The following is a 24,464-nucleotide window of genomic DNA, read 5'->3' on the forward strand; positions in this document are numbered from 1 at the left end:
GTTCGTTCTCCTGCGCCTGACTTCCCTGCCACCAACACCCACCCATTACAGTTCTAGTTAGGATTTTATCTAACATTATGATGATACAGTAACATCCCAAAAACATTCAATAGAATGTTTTTCATAACAAAATGTTTTTTTCTTCAGAAAATATTTTAAATGAAATATCCTTGATATTCCTAACGTTCACTAAAATGTTGTGCACAACATCTGTAACCACAGAACATTCCCCAAACGTTCTCATTAGGTTTCCAGGTACTTTAATGTAATAACACAATGTACCAGTAATAATTTTAGACCATATTGCCGCGACAAAATGTGAATGCAATAGAAATGGTTCTGAGAAAACATTACTGGAACATTCTGCTAATATTAATTGAGATTAAAAACACCCATAACAAGAAGCATGGAATTTTCCCACAATGCTCTCATGAAGTTATAGTGTGATGTTATGACATGATTGTTCCAATAACGTTCCCTAAACATTCTTCAGAAATCTTGTCTGGATTCCATTAAATTAGTTCTAACATTACTGGAACATCCCACTAACATTAATTGAGATGACATACGAGACACCTACTGTATAACATTGCTGCAACGTTCTGCTAATATTGATGTGTAATGTAACATTATTATATGAAGTTTCCAAACAAATGGCATTTCAATCTTCTTACATCATTATACTTTATTAGAGTATTGTCCAAACATAGCGATATCTTTTTTAAAGACAGATTTGAACCTGCGATATGCAGGCTACTTAGTCAGCTTCACCACCAGGATCCTAATGTTTCTAGTGGATTTCCCTTTGTACTGAAATCCTTAAATCATAACCCAGACTATTGCTATATGTCTTAGTACATATGCACATCTATTTAAACCTCACCACAAACTGCCAGGCAATAATTTGACATGATTTCTGAAATCAAGTTTATAGGAGAAATAAAATCATAAAACATCCAACTTTACAGTATATAAAGATTAGTAGAGTAGGAAATAATAGACAATACTTATTTTTCTACATTTAGTCATCTTCACTTTTGCAAAGACAAAGACCACAACCTGGAAGTCAGAGTAAAGGTGTAAACATCTTTAAATTTGTGTTAGTCCCAGTGGCTCAGTGGATTGATTCCAGGGATAACACTCCAATGCTCCTGGGGTCGGTCAACAAAATATGGTAAAACTATGTTTGTACAATAACATTTCAGATAAATTTTCATGTGATTCCAAATAATTGCCATTTGTGTTTGTGCATAGATTGTTGTACAACTTCCTCAACAGTAAGATAACATGAACATGAACACATGGACAACTAGATTTTAATCATTCTGGAAACATTCTATAAACATTGAGGGAATGTTTTGTGCTCCCTGATACAAACATTGTAAGAATGTCATCACAACTGGACAGATTTTGGGAACCTATGTAGTGTCATGTACCCACTGTTCCCACATCCTCATTAAATATTCTGGGAAACGTTGAATTACTCAGAACGGCTGTTCTGTTAACATTCTTGCAACCTCAAAGGACTGTTTTGTGCACCGTCAAACAAATATCTGCACAACTGGACAGTTTTAGTGTTATAGGAACAAATATCTTGGCATATCCCCACAATGTTCCCAAAATCTAAATATATGTTTTAGGAAATGTGAAAGAACATAAAAAAAATGTGTTCTGGGAAAGTTCTTGCAACTATTAAAGACCATAAGAACAATATTCTGGGAGCATTCTTGTAACATCAGGTAAATGTTTTTTGCACCCTAAAAGAAACATTGTATAATCATACACACAACTGGACAGTTTTGGTGTTTTGGCGAAAATATATTTTGTGATGTCACCACAATGTTCCCACCAGATTGTTCCCACAACCTAATGAAACATTCTGGGAACCTTTTAAAGAACACTCAATTTTGTATTGGGAAAGTTCTTACACGTCAGGTGAATGTTTTATACAAACTATTGTTATGAGAACATTTGCCTCAACCTAGCGAATGTTCTGGGAACTTTCACAGAACTAATTTTGGTTTGCTGGGCTCTGTCTTTAACCTTTGAGCGTGATTCTAATTGTGCTAAGTGGAGTGGCTTAATAGACTGGAAAATAGTCCCATAACTCTCCCATAGAGCCAGCTATGACCTTCTCAGAGACAACAGTCCACGGCCGTTCTCTCTCCTCCACTGGCTTTATGATATTAAACGCCACACCGTTGGGTTCCTCAGAATAATTAAATCAAATAAATTATAGCACCTAGGCAGAACCATCTTGTAGTTTAACCCAATTATAGTGCACTGTAAAGCTAATTATTAAGCGTGATTACAATTTGTTTAATTTGAATAAATGTTCCCATTAGAGGGTTCATCCCAGTCACTGACTCCACCTCCTCCTCCTTCATATCTCTATTCTCGCTCTCTGACCCCTTTCTCTCTCTCGTTCTGTCCATCCATCCCATCACTCCATCCATCCTTCACAATCTGACCTTCACAAAATGGCCTCCTCCTTCACCCCTGGTGGGCAGTAGAGCATGGAACCTCCTACCTCCGGGATGAGTCACATTTGTTTATGTCTGTGGTGTTTATGACTGGGGTGTGTTGTTGAAAATCTAGAAAATAGACTGAAAATGAGTAGTGCTGCTGTGCTTTAGTAAGATGTCTGTCTTTCTGTCCCATGAGATCTCTGTGTCTATAAGGTATTTCTAGTGTTAGCCTTAGATTTTCTGCCATATATTTTCCTGATTACCCTGATGTAAATGTGGGTCTATACGCTCAAGAGGGTCTTAAGGCCATGGACAGTTGTTTATGAACGCAAACAGTTTATTGAAATGGGAAACAAATATGAAAAGAAGGACCATATCATATGTCAGGTTAAATTCAGTTCTAAAATTGTATACAGCAATTTATATTTGAAACATCTCCACAATCATTAGATACATTAGTAGCCTATTTACACATTTCAACATTAAACAGAGTTCCAATGCTTTCTGCCTGAGCCAACGTGTTGTTTTGCCAATATGTTTGCAAGGTAATGATATACAGTAGCTAGCATATACAATTTCTAGCATTGTTGAATGCAGAAATTATATACAATTATTTTAAACACATCTCTAACACAGAAAATCTGTCACCTAGACAAAACCACCAGCGATGCACACTAAACAACACACAAAACCACATAGATATTTCATCAATAGAGTCGAGGTGTGAAGCAGGTTTTTCTCGTTTATCTCGTTGAGTCCTTTGAAATAATAATGGGTTTGTTTAATTTCTTTTCAATGAACTCTGTCTGAAATCTTGAAGGTTTGTCGCTTGTGCCAAAACTTTGGCTCAGCAGGCTAACACAGTCTATTGGCGCACATCAATGGCCAAAAGGCAGTGCCAAAGATCCGATGAGTCTATGTACTGTATCTTGCCAGGTCGCCTACACAAAAATATGTTTTCAAACTCAAGTTCTTTCCTGGTTAAATAAGACATCTACAGCGGTTTCTCCCGGAATAGGATCTGGGCGTAGACAGTGTCAGAGCTGGAAGGACTGGAGGCTAGAGGCTCGGGGATGGAGAGAGAAGACGGATAGGTGGAGCAGGAGGGCGTTTCAGGCCTGGGTCGTACTAGCTCCAACTCTGCATACGTCAGGCTGTCCTCCTCATAGACGCTCGACTGGAAGAGAGGAGAGGAGTTGAAAAGGAGAGTTAAAGGTTGACATAGTTAAAACCTCTCTCCCTATCATTTGCAGTCATTGAAGGTATTTATTTATAACAGGATAACATTTCGTATAACAGGAGATCACTCTGTGTAGTGGAAGAACTGGACTGAATAAATAATTGTGTTGGGGAAGCAATAAAATTGACTAGAATTGGCAGGCTCATAACAGGAGGACAGAACAGCAATAATAACAGTAGAGAACACATACAACAGCCCTCTGAGACCAGCTCCCTTAGCTTCTATGGCCAATAACTCAATTGAAAAATATATGAAAATGTGCTTTTAAATGTAAACCTTGTACAATTTGTAAAAAATTGATTAAACTCAGAAAATGATTAATAAAGGATATGACTCAGAAGGCAGAAATCCTGTAATGTAATAATATAACATTAATGTGTTGTAATGGGCTGAGTGTGTGGGTGAACAACAAGAAGAGCTCTTACCCTAACCGGCCTCCTGGGCTGGCTCTTTAAACGTAGAGGCTTCCTGGGACTCTGTCTCTCTGTAGCTACAGGCACTGGAACAGAATAACATGATTGATTTCTACTAGGTCGAAAATGTAATAGGTATTCTAAGTTCTTGTTTATCTAGGATTATCTATCTATTCTCACAGAAATACTAGAATGGACATTCCCATTCTGGTCAACATTCTGTGCTGGTTGCGGACCGGTGGCCAATTTTGACATAGTCATGAATGTATTGTCAAATTGCCATGGTCTAAAGGTGTTTCCCCATTCTTGTCATTATATTTGAATGCTACTGTTGTGAGGTCATTCTTGAGTACATAGATGTATTGTACCTTTATCTACTCTGTGTGGGGGTGTCTCTGGTTCTCTGGGTGTGTCTCTCCTGCATGCTTTGTGTCTCTTCTCCTTCCTGTGGTTTCCAGGAGACAGGCTGGAGGAGCTCACTGAACTGGTCACCATCTCTCCAGAGCTGGGGTTACACAGGAACGGCAGGGGTTAACATTAATGGGTGTTTAAGCAGCAACGACCGTCAATCACCCTTATAAGATATAAGTTACTTTAGAAAGACGTAACTTTGGAAGTTGCCTAAATTGTATTAATCTATGATCTTCCAAGTTGTGTACAGTATTAATGTGAGCTTTAGCTATTGATCATGGAGATTATGAATTAATAGTAAAGACTTACCAGCTCTCTGGACACTTGACCAGGTAATAACTGGCTGTAGAGAAGAGAAGTCAGAGTTAGGGGCTAACAGGGGGCAGCAGGTAGCCTAGTGGTTAGACCCTTTGGACCAGTAACCAAAAGGTTGCTAGATCAAATCCCTGAGCTGACAAGGTAAAAATCTGTTGTTCTGCCCCTGAACAAGGCAGCACTGTTCCTAGGCTGTCATTGAAAAAAAAAACATTCTTAACTGACTTGCCTAATTAAATAAAAGTAAAAAAAAAAAACAATGATGGTACAGAATTACAGTAAAATACTTTTTCTTTCTTTACGCCAAGCACACAAGGCTACGAAACACAAGTGATGGGGAAGATAAATTGTAACCTTAGAGTGTGTGTTTACCTTTTTTGAGTGTATGACGTGTGTGCAGGTACTGGCAGCTGAGGACCAGCGTGAACAGGAAGATGGAGAGCAGTCCCAAGGAGCAGAGGAGCACTGCACACAGGTACACATCTGGAACACACATTAATGTTTTACTATCAAAGTGGGGACACATCTATAACACATCTGGAAGAGTAAGACAGGCACAGGAATGTCATGTTTTGATTCCAGATTGGGTTTGTTTCTGATTAGAAAGAAGTGTAACACTAGTGCTAATGTTGTCAGTACAGGACGAAGATGGGCTGAGTAAAGACATATGAGAAAACTCTACCTCCAAATAGACGCCACACTCCCTCATCGCTCCTGTCCAGTGGGATGTATACTGACATAAAAAGACAACATTGGATACAGTAAGTGAAAAATTTGTAGATATTGGTAATATAAATGTCAAGTGCTTCATTTTACTCACCTGTGTGCAGAGTTAGCACTTTTTAGACTTTACAATTGGTTTCAATTGACATCAAGTGCACCTCAGGTGCTAAATCAAGTGCACCTCAAGTGTTTGTCATACTACTTTGTGTACTGTATGTATTTGACCCAGATCTGAACATTACAATTTCATCTAATGTAGTCTAAGAAACTCAATGAAAACAGTAGAGTTGAATGTTTGCTGAAGACAGAGGAAAACTGAAATATGTATGTTAGTGAAATGGTACATTCTTTGTGTGCATTCACCCATGGCAGCAGACAGACTCCCTCAGTGGTTCACAGAAATACACTGAAATACACCCAGGCCCAGACCGCCATCAGACTGAGGCAGAGAGTGATGACTGCAGGGTATTCCAAACCCACACAACCCCACAAACAGGGCTGGCTGGAGAGGAGGGGGTTCCCCCATCTACAAATCTACTGAGTTGTGCGGGTGTGCACAGTATGAATGTGTGTGGATATGAGTGTGCCAGATAAGGCTTTCAGTATGTGCCAAGGGCATTTAGGAGAACAGAGGAGAGGAGTGAGATTGAGGAGAGATGGAGGATAGACAAAGGAGAGGAGAGATGAGAGGTGTTCTACATACTTAGCCTCTGAACCTGTAAATGAGATTTTAATATGCCTCTTTAAAACAGGGAGTGATACAACATTAATACTGACTCACTTCAGTTAACCTGAGATGGCTTTCTTTTCTTACCACCCATACAGCATATCTGCTCCAGGTACATTGAGATAATGCTGTCATGTTTACATTTTTACCTAAATATTGACATTTACATTATCTTAGTAATAGTTAGTGATATACTGTAGAGATAGAGCGCATACAGCTAATTGTATTTGTCTGAACAGAGGCTAACCTTGCTGATAACTGAAGTGATACGGAGGGCTGGAGTTCCAAGAAAGATGAGGTACAGGCTTGTTAGTGAGGGGCTCACACACACACAGACACACACACAGTACTAAATATTTATGTTTGAACATCTTGAAGAACGATCTGGCCTTAATGGTCATGTACTCTTATAATTTCCACCCAGCATAGCCAGATATTTGGACACAGCCATGGTTTCATCTGTTTCTACTAGTCCTTTAGCTTCTATATCAGACAGATGTGCATTGAGAATATAAAAGCATTTCTGAGGCCAGATGTTCAACCTTATATACTGGTTGCTGTAGTCAAAAGGCAGTTGAGCAATTGTATGTTTATTTATTTTACCTTTATTTAACTAGGCAAGAACAAATTCTTATTTTCAATTACAGCATAGGAACGAGTGGGTTAACTGCCTGTTCAGGGGCAGAACAACAGATTTGGACTTGCAACCTTTCGGTTACAAGTTCACCACTCTAACCACTAGGGTACCCTGCCGCCCCAATGTATGTAGCAGTACTTATGATGTCATATAAACATACTGTATGAAAGATTATGTTCATGTCTATGAACAGCACTGACTGTTCTCATCAACGTAGTTGAAAAGAGCAGAAGTCAGCATTTGGCTGCAGACAGTGGTCTGGGGTGAGTGTGTGGGCGAGAGTTGGCCATATCTCTGCTTGATACAGCATCTCTACTTTGACTGGTTTGGGTTAGGGTTAAGTGTGTGGGCGAGAGTTGGCTATCTGGTATAGCATATTTGTTCCGAGGTGAGTAAGTGGGCTGTCTCAGCAGGGCGTAGTCTTTGTTTTCTGACTGAAAGGGACTGAGTTGAACAGACACTTCATGTCTCGCCTCTCGTTCTCTTCTCTCCCCCCTCTCTCTCCCCCCTCTCTCTATCTTCCTTCAGACTGTCTTACGCGTGTTTTTGTGCAGTAATTCATTTCTGAGATTTCAAAGGTTACAAAGTTGCCAATGTATTTACAATTGATAATTAACAAGCGACATATAAAAATATGCTTTAAATGAAAACAGAAATGGCCGCATTAAAAAAGAAGCAGTGGACTATTATAATCAATTTAGTTATATTTTGCTATTAGTAGGCTACTGTCTGTATTTGCCTCAATATATTTTAAGATGTGTAACCTAACATGTGTGCAACGATGTGCCAAATCTGTGATTTTGTGCATTTTCATAGGGTAAGCATTATAATAAGGCGCCTCAATATTTGCAGCCGTAGGTAGTAATATCTCTGTAGGAGCTGATCCGTTGTCAGTATTGTGTAATAATTATAATGTTAAGGAAAGATTTGAATGGAGAAAGCTGATCCATGAGCAGCACTCCCTTTCTTTGATCCTACTCTATCATTATTGTTCCATCACTATCAGGAACCTGGCCCGGGGCATTTTTTCATGCCACGACCCACTCATCCTGCTGTGTTGAGAATCCGGGGTCGTATTCATTGAGCATTAAACAGAGAAAAACAACCTTACTGAAACAGGGGGGGGTACCTAGAGTTGTCCTCCAATAAGAATAATTTTCCATTGCAAAATAGTTTTATTAGTCGTACAGGATGCACATGGTATACACTGTCCAGCTAAATGCTTACTTGCAGGTTCCTACTTGACAATGCAACAGCAATTAGAAAAAATAAAATATAAGAATAAGAACATAAAGTAAATGGCTCAGTAAAATAGAATAAACATTTTAGCATAAGTATAATACAGGAAGGCAGAAGTTATAGTCCAATATCTACACATGTTTTGCGGACGGGGGGATTAGGGGACAAGTGTTTCAATTATGCAGTATTTAGCAATAATAATAATTTTAATGTTTGTCGTAATGAATATAACCCCAGTCTAAATGAGTTTTCCTGGCGATCCTGGACCCAAGTACAAAAACAGGCTAGTTAGCTGATGTCTGGTATAATTTATTTGCTAAAGACAAGTGAAAGCTAAATTATAGAGTGATGGAAACCCAGGAATTCACTGTAATTCACAAGGAAACACTGAATGGATGGAAGAAATGAGCCTGTCTCTCTGTGAGTCGAGCTGACCCCAGTATGCTTCTGTCATGATGTTGGCCTGGGGGGTTAGGTTTATGATGATGATTTCGAGCCAGCTGGCTCTATGAATGAGCAACTTCCCTCCTCCTTGCAGTCGTGCAATACGGTAGTTGAGATGAACTTCTCTTGCCCTTCGGACACTTCCGCAAACACTGCGGTCATCCCAGCAAGAAAAACGTTGATGCGCAGAGTATACTCTGCTTCCGATGATACACCTTCCGCTTTGTGGGGGACTATCAACCCTTACAATGAGACTAATGGCGTCAGTCCAGCAACTGACCCGATGACTCCCACTGGTGAAACACTTTGCGATATCACAGACGGATATCCTCGTCTCAGTTCGCAGTTACTGAAGAGGTTGCCACACGCAGACGCGGTGGTGACTGACAGACCTCGACAACCACAGGGTGTTGAAGCACAAACACCAGGAAATTTGGTTGAAAGGTTACAGCCACTCTCATAATAACACGGTCACTGACAACTCGTACATAGGGTCCGAACATTTTGTTTGCGCCTCAGATACCAACACCACCCACTAGTGGGGGAATCCCGAGACACAAAGGGGGGGAATAGTAGCCCAGACCCATGGCGAGCCTTATCGAGGCCGGTGGGGGGGTCGAGACTATGGACAACACCGTACGAGGCCGCCAGAGCATAAATCAAATCTAGTTGTAAACTCCCCTTTGAGAACAGTGAGGAGCAGACAGGCCCCTAGACGGGGATTATCTTAGAACACATCTAAGATAGTACTGAGGTGTACCACACTGGTCATAAAGGAAGTCCAATGGCCTTGTCCACCTCCAAAATAAATGGCAACAATAATCATTCCTTGCCATGTGTAGTAGTCACTACAAGACAACTAGTAAAATGCTCTAATCATGTATTCCTTGTAGGATAACATTTCAGAATAAATTGGTAGGAAAACTGGACCCCTTGAGTACCAGTACCAATACCACAGTCAGTCCAGCAACACTCAGTAAGAGGATTAGTAACCTCACAAGATAAATAGTTTTTTATAACAGCGACATAGGAGTCACTCAGAGTGCAGCACGGGGAAGGGAATCTCCATTGCACTCTTCCAATGGTTACACACGCCACTAATAAATAGAACCCTCCATTCAGGATTAAAGTTATTAGAAGTCATAAACCACGATCACACCACGTACGACTGGTCTAATACTTAGAGTACTTCCGTCATGAGGTTAGCTCCTCCGTGGATAACATAGCTATGAAGTATACTTCTTCATACCTACAATAGTGGAAGACAGTGAGTGGTAGTAAAACCACTACAGACGACACCAATTCTGACTGACCTTCAGGCATTGACTTGAAAATGACCTGACTACGTCAGACTCATTCTGGACAAGTTGTAATCTGTCAGGATACTTGGTTTCCTTCCCTTGACATGCTTGCTTTGGTAAGCATAAACGCAGATCCATAACGGAACATCCAATTAGGATTTATGCTAGGATCACTTAAGGGTCCAAGCAAAATACCAGCCTTAGTAAAGTTGAACATTTATTTTGAGGCTTTTAACTCTACAGCTACAGCACTCACCAGTGTTCTTCTCAGAAGTTCATAGGTAATCCCTGTAGACTGTCCAAAACTAGTGCCTTACAGCTGTAGACTTATCATATAGTTATCAACTTAGGATAGTACCCTAAGCAACACCCCACAAATTAGGAAAGCCCTAGATATGACATTAGACAATGCCATGATAGGGTCATTTTGCCAAGACATAGACGTAGATAGAATACAGTCCAATTAGATGATTAAGGTGGCATAACTATATTTTGTTTTGTTAATGCTTTCACAAAAAAAACTATTCATTTTCTTCGACACGTAGAAAGTGATAGAGCCATAAACAACTTCCACATACAACCATCAGTTAGTGCCACAACGCCGCTCATTTGGGAGGAAATGTGATGATATATTTCATGAGTGTGTGTACGTTGTTAACATCTGCCGAAGTTACTGCCCAGATGTTCCATTCTGGATGAGCAGACGACGGGTCCGGAACAGCGATCCCAATCCGGACATCCGCTGCTCAGCCATGGAGCGGACTTCTTCATTTGCAGACACCCTACCCAGGTCGACCACACCAGAGGGGGGGACTACAGCAGCAATCACCAACTGGTCGTCTGCTGTCCAGCAATGGAGCGGACTTCTTAATTTGTAGACACCCTACCCGGGTCGACCACCAGATGGGGACCACATCGATGGTCCACAACCAGGACAACCCACGATCATTTTTGTGTTGGTTTGCAACATGCAGGTTAATCGCAAGATTGAACCCAACATAGTGGGACTGTCATGACGTTGACCTGGGGGGTAGGTTTATGACAGTCATAAATACCTCTTCCCCCCTTTTTCCTTTCTACCCTACTGAGGTTACATTTGCAATACCCTTGGTTAACATAGAGATTCTGGGAACGTCAGAATGTGGGGGGAAATGAACTATATTCGGGTAATCCGAACAATTGAACATATGCGGTGGTACTTAATAAATATGATGTCAGTTCGGTTGTCATCTGAGACATTCTCATCAATGATAAGATGACATAAACTCTACAGTGGAAAGTCTACACATCAGAGTTATCAGATTCAAATGGAATTGTGGTTCAATTTAAATGTTTAAATATTAAATTATTTGTGATGGGATGAAATATGATTTTAGCTTCTAAAATGTGAGTTGTAGGTTTTCATAAGATATTGCTGCTCACTCAGTGGCCCGCCCATGTGAAGAGACAGAGGTTGTATTCTATGACACACACCCCTTTTCTCCCTTCCTATATAAAGCCTTGACGACAACATAACTTCCTGTTCCCAGGACACGAGGGTGACGGTCCTATGTCAGAATGGTTCATAACTACAGAAAAAAGCCAACATCAGCATGAGCTTTGGGTTGCAAATGTTATGAACTTTTGAACTCTTATTCACTACAGAAGTGAAACCTCCTAGCTGTTGGATTAGCGACCGCAGCTGCAAACGCAGGTTAGGAAGGAACAGACAGAGTATCCCGTCTGTCACACGATGACGTTACTACAATGTATCCAATTGACAACCAGAGACATTCTTCAAAGGACAGAGGACTTGGTTTGGCAACACGGCCTTCCATCTACCACCAACCTACTGAAGCACAGCTCAGAGTAAATATTTATTGCATTTTCCTTTTCCAAATTTGCGGTAATTTAGAATGCATAAGATACTGTATTTACGATAGCACATCTTTTTTTCCTTTGTTCCTCAGTCTCCCGCACTTTCACTCCAACCCAGGCCCTTTTCCTTTGTGTAACAAGTTGTCATATCTGTTCCGCCCGCTAGGGAAGTTTTCCTTTATGACATAATTCGTAATCAAGTAATGATTAATTGTGTGTATGTGAATTCTGTGTGATTAGTTAGGTTTTTAGTAAATAAATATTTAAACCCAATTTTGTATTGCTGATTCAAATTGTTAGCCAGGGTTCTTGCAGATATCCAAGAATTTATAACTTTCAGATGAGACTGAAGTAAGATGAAGATTAATGTTGACTGCTATGGATGTAAAATATTACTAGGTTTATTCAGAAGATAACAGCTCTATGTCACTACAATGTCACACACGTTATGAGATCCTCTTGTGTGCAGTAGTGTAGTGGGTGATATACACAGGCTTTGTGTCACAGCATCATCGGACTGAGCTTGTTGTCATTGCAGGCAATCAACGCTGTGCGTTACAGGGAAGACATCCTCTTCCCTCATTTGGTACCCTTCCTGCAGGCTCATCCTGACATCACCCTCCAGCATGACAATGCCACCAACCATACTGCTCGTTCTGTGCGTGATTTCCTGCAAGACAGGAATGTCAGTGTTCTGCCATGGCCAGCAAAGAGCCCGGATCTCAATCCCCTTGAGCACGTCTAGGACCTGTTGGATCGGAGGGTGTGGGCTAGGGCCATTCCACCAGAAATGTTTGGGAACTTGCAGGTGCCTTGGTGGAAGAGTGGGGTAACATCTCACAGCAAGAATGGGCAAATCTGGTGCAGTCCATGAGGAGGAGATGCACTGCAGTACTTAATGCAGCTGGTCTCCACACCAGATACTGACTGGTACTTTTGATTTTGATCCCCCTTTGTTCAGGGACACATTATTCAATTTCTCTTAGTCACATGTCTGTGGAACTTGTTCAGTTTATGTCTCATTTGTTGAATCTTGTTATGTTCATACAAATATTTACACATGTTAAGTTTTCTGAAAATAAACGCAGTTGACAGTGAGAGGACTTCTTTTTCTTTTTTCGCTGAGTTAATATGTAAATGCGGGCCGCACACATAACCTAGTTTCAGCGGAATAACATCATGTGTCATGCAGCAAAAGTGTGCAGTTGCAGGTTGTTGCATAGAGCAACTCAGAGAAAAATAACAGTAGCCGGTGGGGTAGGTAGGAAAGACGGTGGAACTTATCATATTGACCAGTAAATACAAACTAACTAACGCAACAACGGGTACGCAAACAGGTATTGACTTTTTTTTAAATAGGTAGATTAACTTTTTTACTACAGATAGATTGTATCTTCCATCAATGTAATTGTCTGCATAATTTCCAATTCCTCATATATACAGTGGGGCAAAAAAGTATTTAGTCAGCCACCAATTGTGCAAGTTCTCCCACTTAAAAAGATGAGAGAGGCCTGTAATTTTCATCATAGGTACACTTCAACTATGACAGATGAAATTAGAAAAAAACAACAGAAAATCACATTGTAGGATTTTATATGAATTTATTTGCAAATTATGGTGGAAAATAAGTATTTGGTCAATAACAAAAGTTTATCTCAATACTTTGTTATATACCCTTTGTTGGCAATGACAGAGGTCAAACGTTTTCTGTAAGACTTCACAAGGTTCTCACACACTGTTGCTGGTGATGTTTTGGGGCTGTTGCTGGGCAACACGGACTTTCAACTCCCTCTAAAGATTTTCTATGGGGTTGAGATCTGGAGACTGGCTAGGCCACTTCAGGACCTTGAAATGCTTCTTACGAAGCCATTCCTTCGTTGCCCGGGCGGTGTTTTTGGGATCATTGTCATGCTGAAAGACCCAACCACGTTTCATTCTCAATGCCCTTGCTGATGGAAGGAGGTTTTCACTCAAAATCTCACGATACATGGCCCCATTCATTCTTTCCTTTACATGGATCAGTAGTCCTGGTCCCTTTGCAGAAAAACAGACCCAAAGCATGATGTTTCCACCACCATGCTTCACAGTATGTATGGTGTTCTTTGGATGCAACTCAGCATTCTTTGTCCTCCAAACACGACGAGTTGAGTTTTTACCAAAAAGTTCTATTTTGGTTTCATCTGACCATATGACATTCTCCTTTTTTTTCAAGCAGATTTAAATCAAAACTATAACTTGGACACTCATGAACATTCACTGTCTTCAGTGTATATTTGGCCTTGTGTTTTAGGTAATTTTTCTGCTGAAAGGTGAAATCATATCCCAGTGTTTGGTGGAAAGCAGACTGAACCAGGTTTTCCTCTAGGAAGTCCATTCCGTTAATTTTTCATCCTGAAAAACTGCCCAGTCCTTAACTCTATTACATTTATTTTTGATCCTTAAAAACTACCCAGTCATAAATGATTACAAGCATACCCATAACATGATGCAGCCATCACTATGCTTGAAAATATGGAGTGTGTTGTATTGGATTTGACACAAACATAATTATTTGTATTCAGACATTAGTACTGTAGTGCCTTGTTGCAATTTAAAAAAAATTCTGTACAGGCTTCCTTCTTTTCATTCTGTCAATTAGGTTGTATTGTGGAGTAACTACAATGTTGTTGATCCATCCTCAGTTTTCTCCTATCACAGCCTTTAAACTATTTAACTGTTTTAAAGTCACCATTGGGCTCACGGTGAAACCCCTGAGCGGTTTCCTTCCTTACCGGCAATTGAGTTAGGAAGGACTCCTGTATCTTTGTAGTGACATGGATGTATTGATACATCATTCAAAGTGTAATTAATAACTTCACCATTTTTAAATGTTTACCCATCTACCAACAGGTGCCCTTCTTTGTGAGGCATTGGAAAACCTCCCTGGTCTTTGTGGTTGAATCTGTGATAATTCTATGTGTGGGGTACAGAGATGAGATAGTCATTCAAAACTCATGTTAAACACTATTATTCCACACAAATTGAGTCCATTAAACTTTTTATGTGACTTGTTAAGCAAATTTTTACTCCTGAATTTATTTAGGCTTGCCATAACAAAGGGGTTGAATACTTATTGAGTCAAGACATTTCAGTATTTCACTTTTAATTCATTGTAAAAAAAATACAAAATAAATCCCCAAAAATGTCACTTTGATATTATGGAGTATTTACTGTGTCTTGGCCAGTGACAATTTAATACATTTTAAATTCAGTCTGTAAAACAACAAAATGTGGAGAAAGTCAACAGGTGTGAATACTTTCTGCAGGCACTGTACTATATATACTGACTAAGGAAGCCTGTGACATGACAGACCAATCAGGACTCATATCTCGGCATGTCCAACCACTCTACTATTTCAGCCAGGAAGGATCCTTTCTTTCTCGCTGTATAGCGTGTTTTCTACTTCGCTAAATTAGGCTCATAATTTAACAATTGTATACTTATTTTCGTATCCTATTCAAGTTTGTAAGTAAGCCACATGAAAGTTCAAGAAGGCATTTTTCTGTAAACAGCCCTACTGTGAAGTAGGAACTGGCGTCAAACGCCTCAGATCCTGTTACCAGTCACAAATGTTTTCACATTAACATTGTGTTTGCAATGTAAGAAATATACTATAGTATTAATGTGCTGTGTTAATCAGAAAAAAAATCTGTCTTGCATTTATTTGGTAATCAGCATTTGTTTTTGACTAATTTGCTTTTGGATCATGGCATATGTTTGTGAAACTATATGGGTATCTTTAAAGACTCAGATTTAAAGACATCTTTTGTTTGTGACTCACTACTCATATATTTGAAACATAGATTTCTATCTCCATACGTTGGTCGCAGGTCTCCCCATGCTTCATATTGTTAGCCTCCAGGCCTGTTTACTGTACATGGCAGGAAAATCTTGTAGAGTTGAAATTATTGTGTGTCTACACAAGTAGATAGTTTTACTGGCAGTCAGTTATCTGTGGCATAACAACCAGGGCCAGGAAAGCACTATTCTGAGAGCTGTGACTGACTCTGATTTTGAGCTGAAGGAAACAGCTGTGTAACTGACCTTGAAACCATCCTTCTTTACATAACCATAGAGCAGTCCTAGGCAGTAACACACACACACACACAAGCACATGAACACACCCATAGGTACACATGAAAAAACACACATACACAACTTACATACTCTTACCAGTGAGCTGAGCTGCAGAGGTGCCATTAGACGAAGCCTTCCAGCTGTTTCTGTGTCTGCGTATCTCCTGGACCCTACAGGTGTAGAACCCTCGGTCCCTTCGAGTCACATTCAGAACCAGCAGTCCATATACCTCTCCCTCTGTCCTTCTCTCTCTCTCCTCATACAGATGGAACTTGGGCTGGGAGAACCGGCAACTGTAGTTCCCATATATCTGTATCTTCTTCATGGTCAACTTCACAATCAGCTGTTCAGGAAGAGGAGGAGATGGGGATGGAGGGAGAGGAGTGAAAGATGGAGGAGGAGGAGAGAAGAGCCATCGGAGGACGAGGAAGCTGTTGCTCCTCTTCTTCTGGGAGACAAGGCAGGACAGGTTCAGGTTCTCACCCTCACTAACCATGACAACTGGCCCAGGGATCACGGTCACGTTCAGGGCCTCACACACACCTGTGGGGACAAACATACTGTTAAAGTAATTTAAATGTTGAAAGATAATGATGAAATAATTCCACTCTGAAACTGTATGAAATTCATTAGAATCATACATTTATTATCTGATGGGTTTGTTTAGGTTTAGTCAATAAATTATATATCTGTACAATAGATCTTTATAGTATCTTAAACACAGACTGTCTCAGCAAAATTTGATGCCGACCTTGGCTAGGGGCCACTGAGAGATTTGGGAGAGGGCAGGGAGTACTTCTCACCGCCTCCCTAATCTTGAGAGAGGACAGGGAGTGCTTCCCACGGTCTCCCTAATCTTTGTCAGCTGAATAGTGATACAGTATGTGCGTAGGATACCTACTGTTTGTGTGTGAATGTAAGTGCGTAAGGAGCCAGTATAAAATTAATGATTTTGTACAACGGACTAGCGCTCTCGTGAATAAACATTTTGACTATCATAGCTGGGCCTCCGTCTGTTTCATTCAACCAGAATCTTACAAATTATGGGTTGCAGACTGAGTAGTTTAATTGAAGTAGTTTATGAACATTGAGAACATAATTCTCGTAACACATACACACACACACACACACACATGCATGCATGCACGCATACACGCCCACACACACCTACTCAGAGACTGTACTGACACTATTGCTCAAATCTACTCTATCTGTGATTCTAAATACTGTACATTATCACCTCTTGAATAACAACTGTAACATTCATACTGGATCATCAGTACATTTATAGATAAATAGAAGTCCAGACAGGGTCTGGAGAGGTATAAGAGAGGTCCATAGAGTTTGACTTGTTCACAGACTGTACACTTTCTAAAGGGGGGTTGTGTGTGTTGATGCCCAGTGCTACCAGCTGGGTCAGGTCTGTTCAGGGGAGTCAGTCTGTCTGGAAACAGTATGGATAATTTGCCAGCGGAGACAGAACAGCTACAGGTGGTACACATTCATCTACTGTACAGAGAGAAAAGGGGAAGAGAGAGAAACACGACAGGATAACAAGGACCACCTGTGCTCCATAAATTGTTTGTGTGTGTCTGTGTGTGTGTGTGTGTGTGTGTGTGTGTGTGTGTGTGTGTGTGTGTGTGTGTGTGTGTGTGTGTGTGTGTGTGTGTGTGTGTGTGTGTGTGTGTGTGTGTGTGTGTGTGTGTGTGTTTACTATAGAGCTTTAGTCTTGTTAATATTTCCTACCCCTACAGTCTGTCCATGGCCTGAGAGTTCATATGTTACACATTTCAGACAGGAAACGCCACGTATTAAATTAACCATTTATAAGAAAGATTACAATACATGCAATACATTAGTCTTGGTGTTAGGCTCTGCTCATTCAGGGTAGCTCACTGCCAGAGCATGCATATTGTTAAGATAATAATAATTACAGGCATAGAGCATGCTAAACTAATTCACCTGCAGGAAGGAAACACAGAACCAAAAAGGTGGAGGCTGGGGGAAAGCAAGTAACAGACATGCATGCGAGTAACGCATGTTCCTGCAATAGCATGCCACCGAGAACACCAGTGCATAGTTTGCACATGGCAGCCATCAGAGAAGTGTGTGCAGAACCTGGTGGACTAAATAGACCGCCATATTAACGTGGAGTGATGAATCTAATTGGTGCAATACCAGCTGATGCTATCAGCTTATGCCAATACTCTGGTTTCCTGTATGAACTAGCGCTGCGCATCATGCACATACAGTGGGGAGAACAGGTATTTGATACGCTGCCGATTTTGCAGGTTTTCCTACTTACAAAGCATGTAGAGGTCTGTTTTTTTAAATCATAGGTACACTTCAACTGTGAGACACGGAATCTAAAACAAAAATCCAGAAAATCACATTGTTTGATTTTTAAGTAATTCATTTGCATTTTATTGCATGACATAAGTATTTGATCATGTAAAAAACAAGTAAGAATTCCTGCTCTCACAGACCTGTTAGTTTTTCTTTAAGAAGCCCTTCTGTTCTCCACTCATTACCTGCATTAACTGCACCTGTTTGAACTCGTTACCTCTATAAAAGACACCTGTCCACAAACTCAATCAAACAGTCTCCAACCTCTCCACAATGGCCAAGCCCAGAGAGCTGTGTAAGGACATCAGGGTTAAAATTGTAGACCTGCACAAGGCTGGGAAGGGCTACAGGACAATAGGCAAGCAGCTTCTTGAGAAGGCAACAACTGTTGGCGCAATTATTAGAAAATGGAAGAAGTTCAAGATGACGGTCAATCACCCTCGGTCTGGGGCTCCATGCAAGATCTCACCTTGTGGGGCATCAATGATCATGAGGAAGGTGAGGGATCAGCCCAGAACTACACGGCAGGACCTGGTCAATGACCTGAATAGAGCTGGGACCACAGTCTCAAAGAAAACCGTTAGTAACGCACTACGCCGTCATGGATTAAATTCCTGCAGCGCACGCAAGGTCCCCCTGCTCAAGCCAGCGCATTTCCAGGCCCGTCTAAAGTTTGCCAATGACCATCTCAATGATTCACAGGTGGTCTGGTGGTCTGTGGTCTGATCAACTCCACTCACCGTGTTTGGAGGAAGACGAAGGATGAGTACAACCCCAAGAACACCATTCCAAACCATGAAGCATGGAGGTGGAAACATCATTCTTTGGGATGCTTATCTGCAAAGGGGACAGGACGACTGCACCGTATTGAGGGGAGGATGGATGGGACCATGTATCGCGAGATCTTGGCCAACAACCTCCTTCCCTCAGTAAGAGCATTGAAGATGGGTTGTGGCTGGGTCTTCCAGCATGACAACGACCCGAAACACACAGCCAGGGCAACTAAGGAGTGGCTCCGTAAGAAGCATATCAAGGTCCTGGAGTGGCCTATCCAGTATCCAGACCTGAAACCAATAGAACATCTTTGGAGGGAGATGAAAGTCCGTGTTGCCCAGCGACAGCATTGAAACCTGAAGGATCTGGAGAAGGTCTGTATGGAGGAGTGGGCCAAAATCCCTGCTCCAGTGTTTGCAAACCTGGTCAAGAACTACAGGAAATGTATGATCTCTGTAATTGTAAACAAAGGTTTCTGCACCAAATATTAAGTTCTGCTTTTCTGATGTATCAAATACTTATGTCATGCAAAAAAATGCTAATTAATTACTTAAATATCATAATGTGATTTTCTGGATTTTTGTTTTAGATTCCGTCTCTCACAATTGAAGTGTACCTATGATAAAAATGACAGACCTCTACATGCTTTGTAAGTAGGAAAACCTGCAAAATCGGCAGTGTATCAAATACTTGTTCTCCCCACTTTATGTTTACGTCATAACCACTAAAGGCTATATGATGTATGTTCACTGTAAATATGAATTGGTCCATTCATCTGGTAACTGCCTTTTTACACTGCCTTTTTCAGTTAAGATGCTTAGATAATAATTTATAATTGAATGAACAGACAAATTGAGAAATCATATCATTTAAAATGTATTGCATTTTTGTCTAAGTTTTATCAAGTTGGAGCTAAGTCTTGGCCAACTATTGTTTTTTTAGTTCAGGTAACACTTGGACCGAAAAGTTGAATTAACAACAAAATGGCTGTGGAACCAGTTACTTAATTGAAACAACTAGATTTATTTTGCAGTGTATGTACGGAATATCTTTATGTCATAACCATGTTCATATGTTGTCCATGACCACGCCAGAAAGACAAAAGCCCACAGGTCATCATACATGGCCTCTGGTCAAAAGTAGTGCACTATTTGGAATAGGGTGCAATTTGGGACAAAGACAGTGACACTGAAGTCAGAACAAGGGCTGAATTCAACCAAACCACAGCTATGTCTGCGCTGTTTCTTTGTTTACAAAACCAGTGCACGCAAACACACACATAATAACACACGCACGCACATCTCTGCAGAGCATGGCGCTTGCAACGCGAGGATAGTGGGTTCCACCCATACGTAAAACATGTATGCACAAATTACTGTAAGTAACTTTGGATAAAAGCATCTGCTTAATGAAATATACTATATATATATATATATATATATATATATATATATATATATATATATGGGGCCACAAATTGTGCAAGTTCTCCCACTTAAAAAGATGAGAGAGGCCTGAAATTTTCATCATAGGTACACTTCAACTATGACAGACAAAATGAGAAAAAAAGTCAAGAAAATCACATTGTAGGATTTTTAATGAATTTATATGCAAATTATTGTGGAAAAAAAAAGTATTTGGTCAATAACAAAAGTTTATCTCAATACTTTGTTATACACCCTTTGTTGGCAATGACAGAGGTCAAACGTTTTCTGTAGGTCTTCACAAGGTTTTCACACACTGTTGCTGGTATTTTGGCCTATTCCTCCATGCAGATCTCCTCTAGAGCAGTGATGTTTTGGGGCTGTTGCTGGGCGACACGGACTTTCAACTCCCTCCAAAGATTTTTTATGGGGTTGAGATCTGGAGACTGGCTAGGCCACTCCAGGACCTTGAAATGCTTCTTACGAAGCCACTCCTTCGTTGCCTGGGCGGTGTGTTTGGGATCATTGTCATGCTGAAAGACCCAGTCACGTTGCCCTTGCTGATGGAAGGAGGTTTTCACTCAAAATCTCACGATACATGGTCCCATTCATTCTTTCCTTTACACGGATCAGTCGTCCTGGTCCCTTTGCAGACAAACCTCCCCAAAGTCTTCTTCTGGATCATCTAAATGCTCTCTAGCAAACTTCAGACAGGCCTGGATATGTACTGGCTTAAGCAGGAGGACACGTCTGGCACTGCAGGATTTGAGTCCCTGGCGGCGTAGTGTGTTACTGATGGTAGGCTTTGTTACTTTGGTCCCAGCTCTTTGCAGGTCATTCACTAGGTCCCCCAGTGTGGTTTGCTCACCGTTCTTGTGATAATTTTGACCCCACGGGGTGAGATCTTGCATGGAGCCCCAGATCGAGGGAGATTATCAGTGGTCTTCCATTTCCTAATAATTGCTCCCACAGTTGATTTCCTCACACCAAGCTGCTTACCTATTGCAGATTCAGTCTTCCCAGCCTGGTACAGGTCTACAATTTTGTTTCTGGTGTCCTTTGACAGCTCTTTGCCATAGTGGCCATAGTGGAGTTTGGCCATAGTCTTGGCCATAGTGGAGTTTGGAGTGTGACTGTTTGAGGTTGTGTACAGGTGTCTTTTATACTGACAACAAGTTCAAACAGGTTCCATTAATACAGGTAACGAGTGGAGGACAGAGGAGCCTCTTAAAGAAGAAGTTACAGGTCTGTGAGAGCCAGAAATCTTGCTTGTTTGTAGGTGACCAAATACTTATTTTCCACCATAATTTGCAAATAAATTCATTAAAAATGTGATTTTCTGGATTTTTTTTCTCTAATTTTGTCTGTCATAGTTGAAGTTTAAATATGATGAAAATTACAGGCCTCATCTTTTTAAGTGGGAGAACTTGCACAATTGGTGGCTGGCTAAATACTTTTTTTGCCCCACTGTGTCACGGTCGTCCTCCTCTTCATCTGAAGAGGAGAGGCGAGAAGGATCGGAGGACCAAAATGCGGTTTGGTATGTGTTCATCAATTTTAATAAAGAGAACTGTGCTGAAACAAGCAATCAACATAGACAATCACCCACAAACAAACAGTGCAACCCAGGCTACCTAAGTATGATTCTCAGAGACAACTAATGACACCTGCCTCTGATTGAGAACCATACTAGGCCGAAACATAGAAATCCCCAAATCATAGAAAATCAAACATAGACTGCCCACCCCAACTCACGCCCTGACCATATATATATATATACCTAGCTTATATACTTTCGATATGTGGTTGATTTTGAGATGCTAGCAGTCTGAACTTCAAAACTGATATATGAGAAGTTAGTGACTGCTTATCTCCTGTTGCTGACAGATGGTAGATACAGTGCCTTGCAAACGTATAACAAAGTCAGATTAAAATGAATTGAATTATGATTTTTATTTGTCAACAATCTACACAAAATACTCTGTAATGTCAAAGTGGAAGTTCATAACTAAAATATAGTCATTGCATAAGTATTCAGACCCTTTGTTTAGGCAAGCCTAAATTAGTTCAGGAGTAAACATGTCGCTTAACAAATTACATAATATGTTACATGGAGTCACTCTGTGTGAAATAATAGGGGTTGACAGGATTTTTGAATGACTAAATGTTGCTCTGTCCCCCAAACATCCAACATCTGTAAGGTCAATCAGTCAACTATTGAATTCCAAGCACAGATTCAACTACAAAGACCAGGGAGCTTTTTGAAAGCCTCATAAAAAGGGCAGTGATTGGTAGATGGGTAACAATAACAAATCAGACATTTATAATCTCTTCATGCATGGTCAAGTTAATAATTATGCTATGGATCATATATTAAACAACCTAGACAAATCAAAGATAGTCATCCTTCTGAACTGAGCTGCAGGACAGGAATTAAACTGCTCCAGTGATGTAATGGGAGAAAACTAGTGACTCCACAACAATGACCAAAATGACACGATGAAAAGAAGAATAGAAATATACAAAATATGCCAAAAAATGCATCTTGAATGCAACAAGGCACTAAAGTAATATTGCAAAAAAACAGAATACACTTTTTGGCCTAATTGCAAAGCATTGTGTTTGGGTGGCTGCGTCATGGTATAGGTATGCTTTACATCGGCAAATACTGGGCGGTTTTTAGGACTAAAAGAAACGGTGCTAAGCACAGTCTTTGTTAGTCTGCTTTACACCAGAAACTGGGAGAATAATACACCTTCAAGCAGAACAATAACCTCCAACACAAGGCGAAATTAAACTGGAGTTGCTTACCAAGAAGACAGTGAATGTTCCTGAGCGGGCAAGTTACAGTATTTACTTAAATCTACTTGAAAGTCTATGGCAAGACTTGATCCCCAACATCTTGACAGAGCTTGAAGAATTTTGAAAAGAATAATGGGAAAATATTTCACAATCCAGGTGTGCAAAGCAAGTATAGACTTACCCAAGAAGACTCATAGCTGCAATCAATGCCATAGGTGATTGTAAAATGTATTTGATGCATGGAGCCATATTTTAGGTATTTCATTTCTATTAATACATTTTTTAGTAAGAGGTTCTTCCAAAATTCCAATTAAATACATTTTTATGCCCTTTGTAACACAATAAAATGTGAAGAATGTTTGTATGGGATAACATATAAAACAGTGGCCTGACAATGTACTGAATACGTTCACATGGTTGAGAGTGAAGAGTATCCTGACAAATCAAACTCAAGAATGTGCAAAAGTATTTATTTATCCCTACTTATACAGTGATAAATTAACAGCAAGTAAATACAGGGTAGTAGTATGTTAATACAGATGTAGTACAGTATGTGAATACAGTAGTAGTATGTAAGTAGAGCACCTTACCTGCTATGAGAGCTCTAGTCAAGAGAACGTACATTACAGAGAAGTTCATTTTCCACAGTCAACCAATCCATAAACGCACACTGCACCTATACAATAAACTACGCAAACAACAAGATGTAACTATACATCTAGACACAGCCACGTAACAACTCTCCAGTAGTTACACCATCGTCCAGAGCCCAGGCCACCATCTAGCCTACTCTACTTTTCTCTATTTTTGTCTCTTCTCTCTCATTTTCTTTCTCCGTTCCCAAAATCACTGTGTGTAATAAGAAACAGTACATGCTCTGTTCTCACTTAGAAACTCCCCTCAGTTCTTTCTTTCTCATTCTCGCTCGCTCTCTCTCTCTCTTTCCCCTGTTAAATGTAGGGAAATGTCGTTTCCTGAGTAGTGTTTTGGAACAGCCGCAGATTTCCAGCTGAAGCTGCCTAAGAAGCATTAGGCAGGCCTAGCGGGCATCTTTGTGTGTGTGTGTGTGTGTGTGTGTGTGTGTGTGTGTGTGTGTGTGTGTGTGTGTGTGTGTGTGTGTGTGTGTGTGTGTGTGTGTGTGTGTGTGTGTGTGTGTGTGTGTGTGTGTGTGCGTGTGTGCGTGTGTGAGCGTGACCTGTGTCTGTGTCTGTGTCTGTCTCTCCAAC

General features: G+C 40.5%; 1 protein-coding gene and 1 long non-coding RNA gene across 3 annotated transcripts; one reads left to right on the forward strand and one right to left on the reverse strand.

Moving 5' to 3' along the window:
- Window positions 1-689: 689 nt before the first annotated feature.
- LOC135512511 (V-set and transmembrane domain-containing protein 4-like) lies at window positions 690-24,231 on the reverse strand. Its single transcript, XM_064934606.1, has 8 exons — window positions 23,829-24,231; window positions 15,989-16,435; window positions 5,530-5,580; window positions 5,220-5,330; window positions 4,842-4,875; window positions 4,490-4,626; window positions 4,134-4,207; window positions 690-3,645 (listed from the first exon to the last, which is right to left on the reverse strand). Exons 1-8 carry the CDS (start codon window positions 23,875-23,877, stop codon window positions 3,463-3,465), a joined length of 1,086 nt encoding a protein of 361 aa, XP_064790678.1. The 5' UTR covers window positions 23,878-24,231; the 3' UTR covers window positions 690-3,462.
- LOC135512512 (uncharacterized) lies at window positions 4,984-13,453 on the forward strand. Of its 2 annotated transcripts, XR_010451423.1 has the most exons (4): window positions 4,984-5,322; window positions 5,489-5,608; window positions 5,943-11,766; window positions 12,314-13,453. It is a non-coding gene; the product is annotated as an uncharacterized LOC135512512 (long non-coding RNA). The 2 variants fall into 2 exon arrangements; XR_010451422.1 differs by lacking the exon at window positions 12,314-13,453 and having other exon boundaries at window positions 5,943-12,048.
- Window positions 24,232-24,464: the final 233 nt, after the last annotated feature.

This window comes from Oncorhynchus masou, chromosome 24 (genome assembly GCF_036934945.1).
Source record: "Oncorhynchus masou masou isolate Uvic2021 chromosome 24, UVic_Omas_1.1, whole genome shotgun sequence".
Classification (NCBI taxonomy): Eukaryota; Metazoa; Chordata; class Actinopteri; order Salmoniformes; family Salmonidae; genus Oncorhynchus; species Oncorhynchus masou.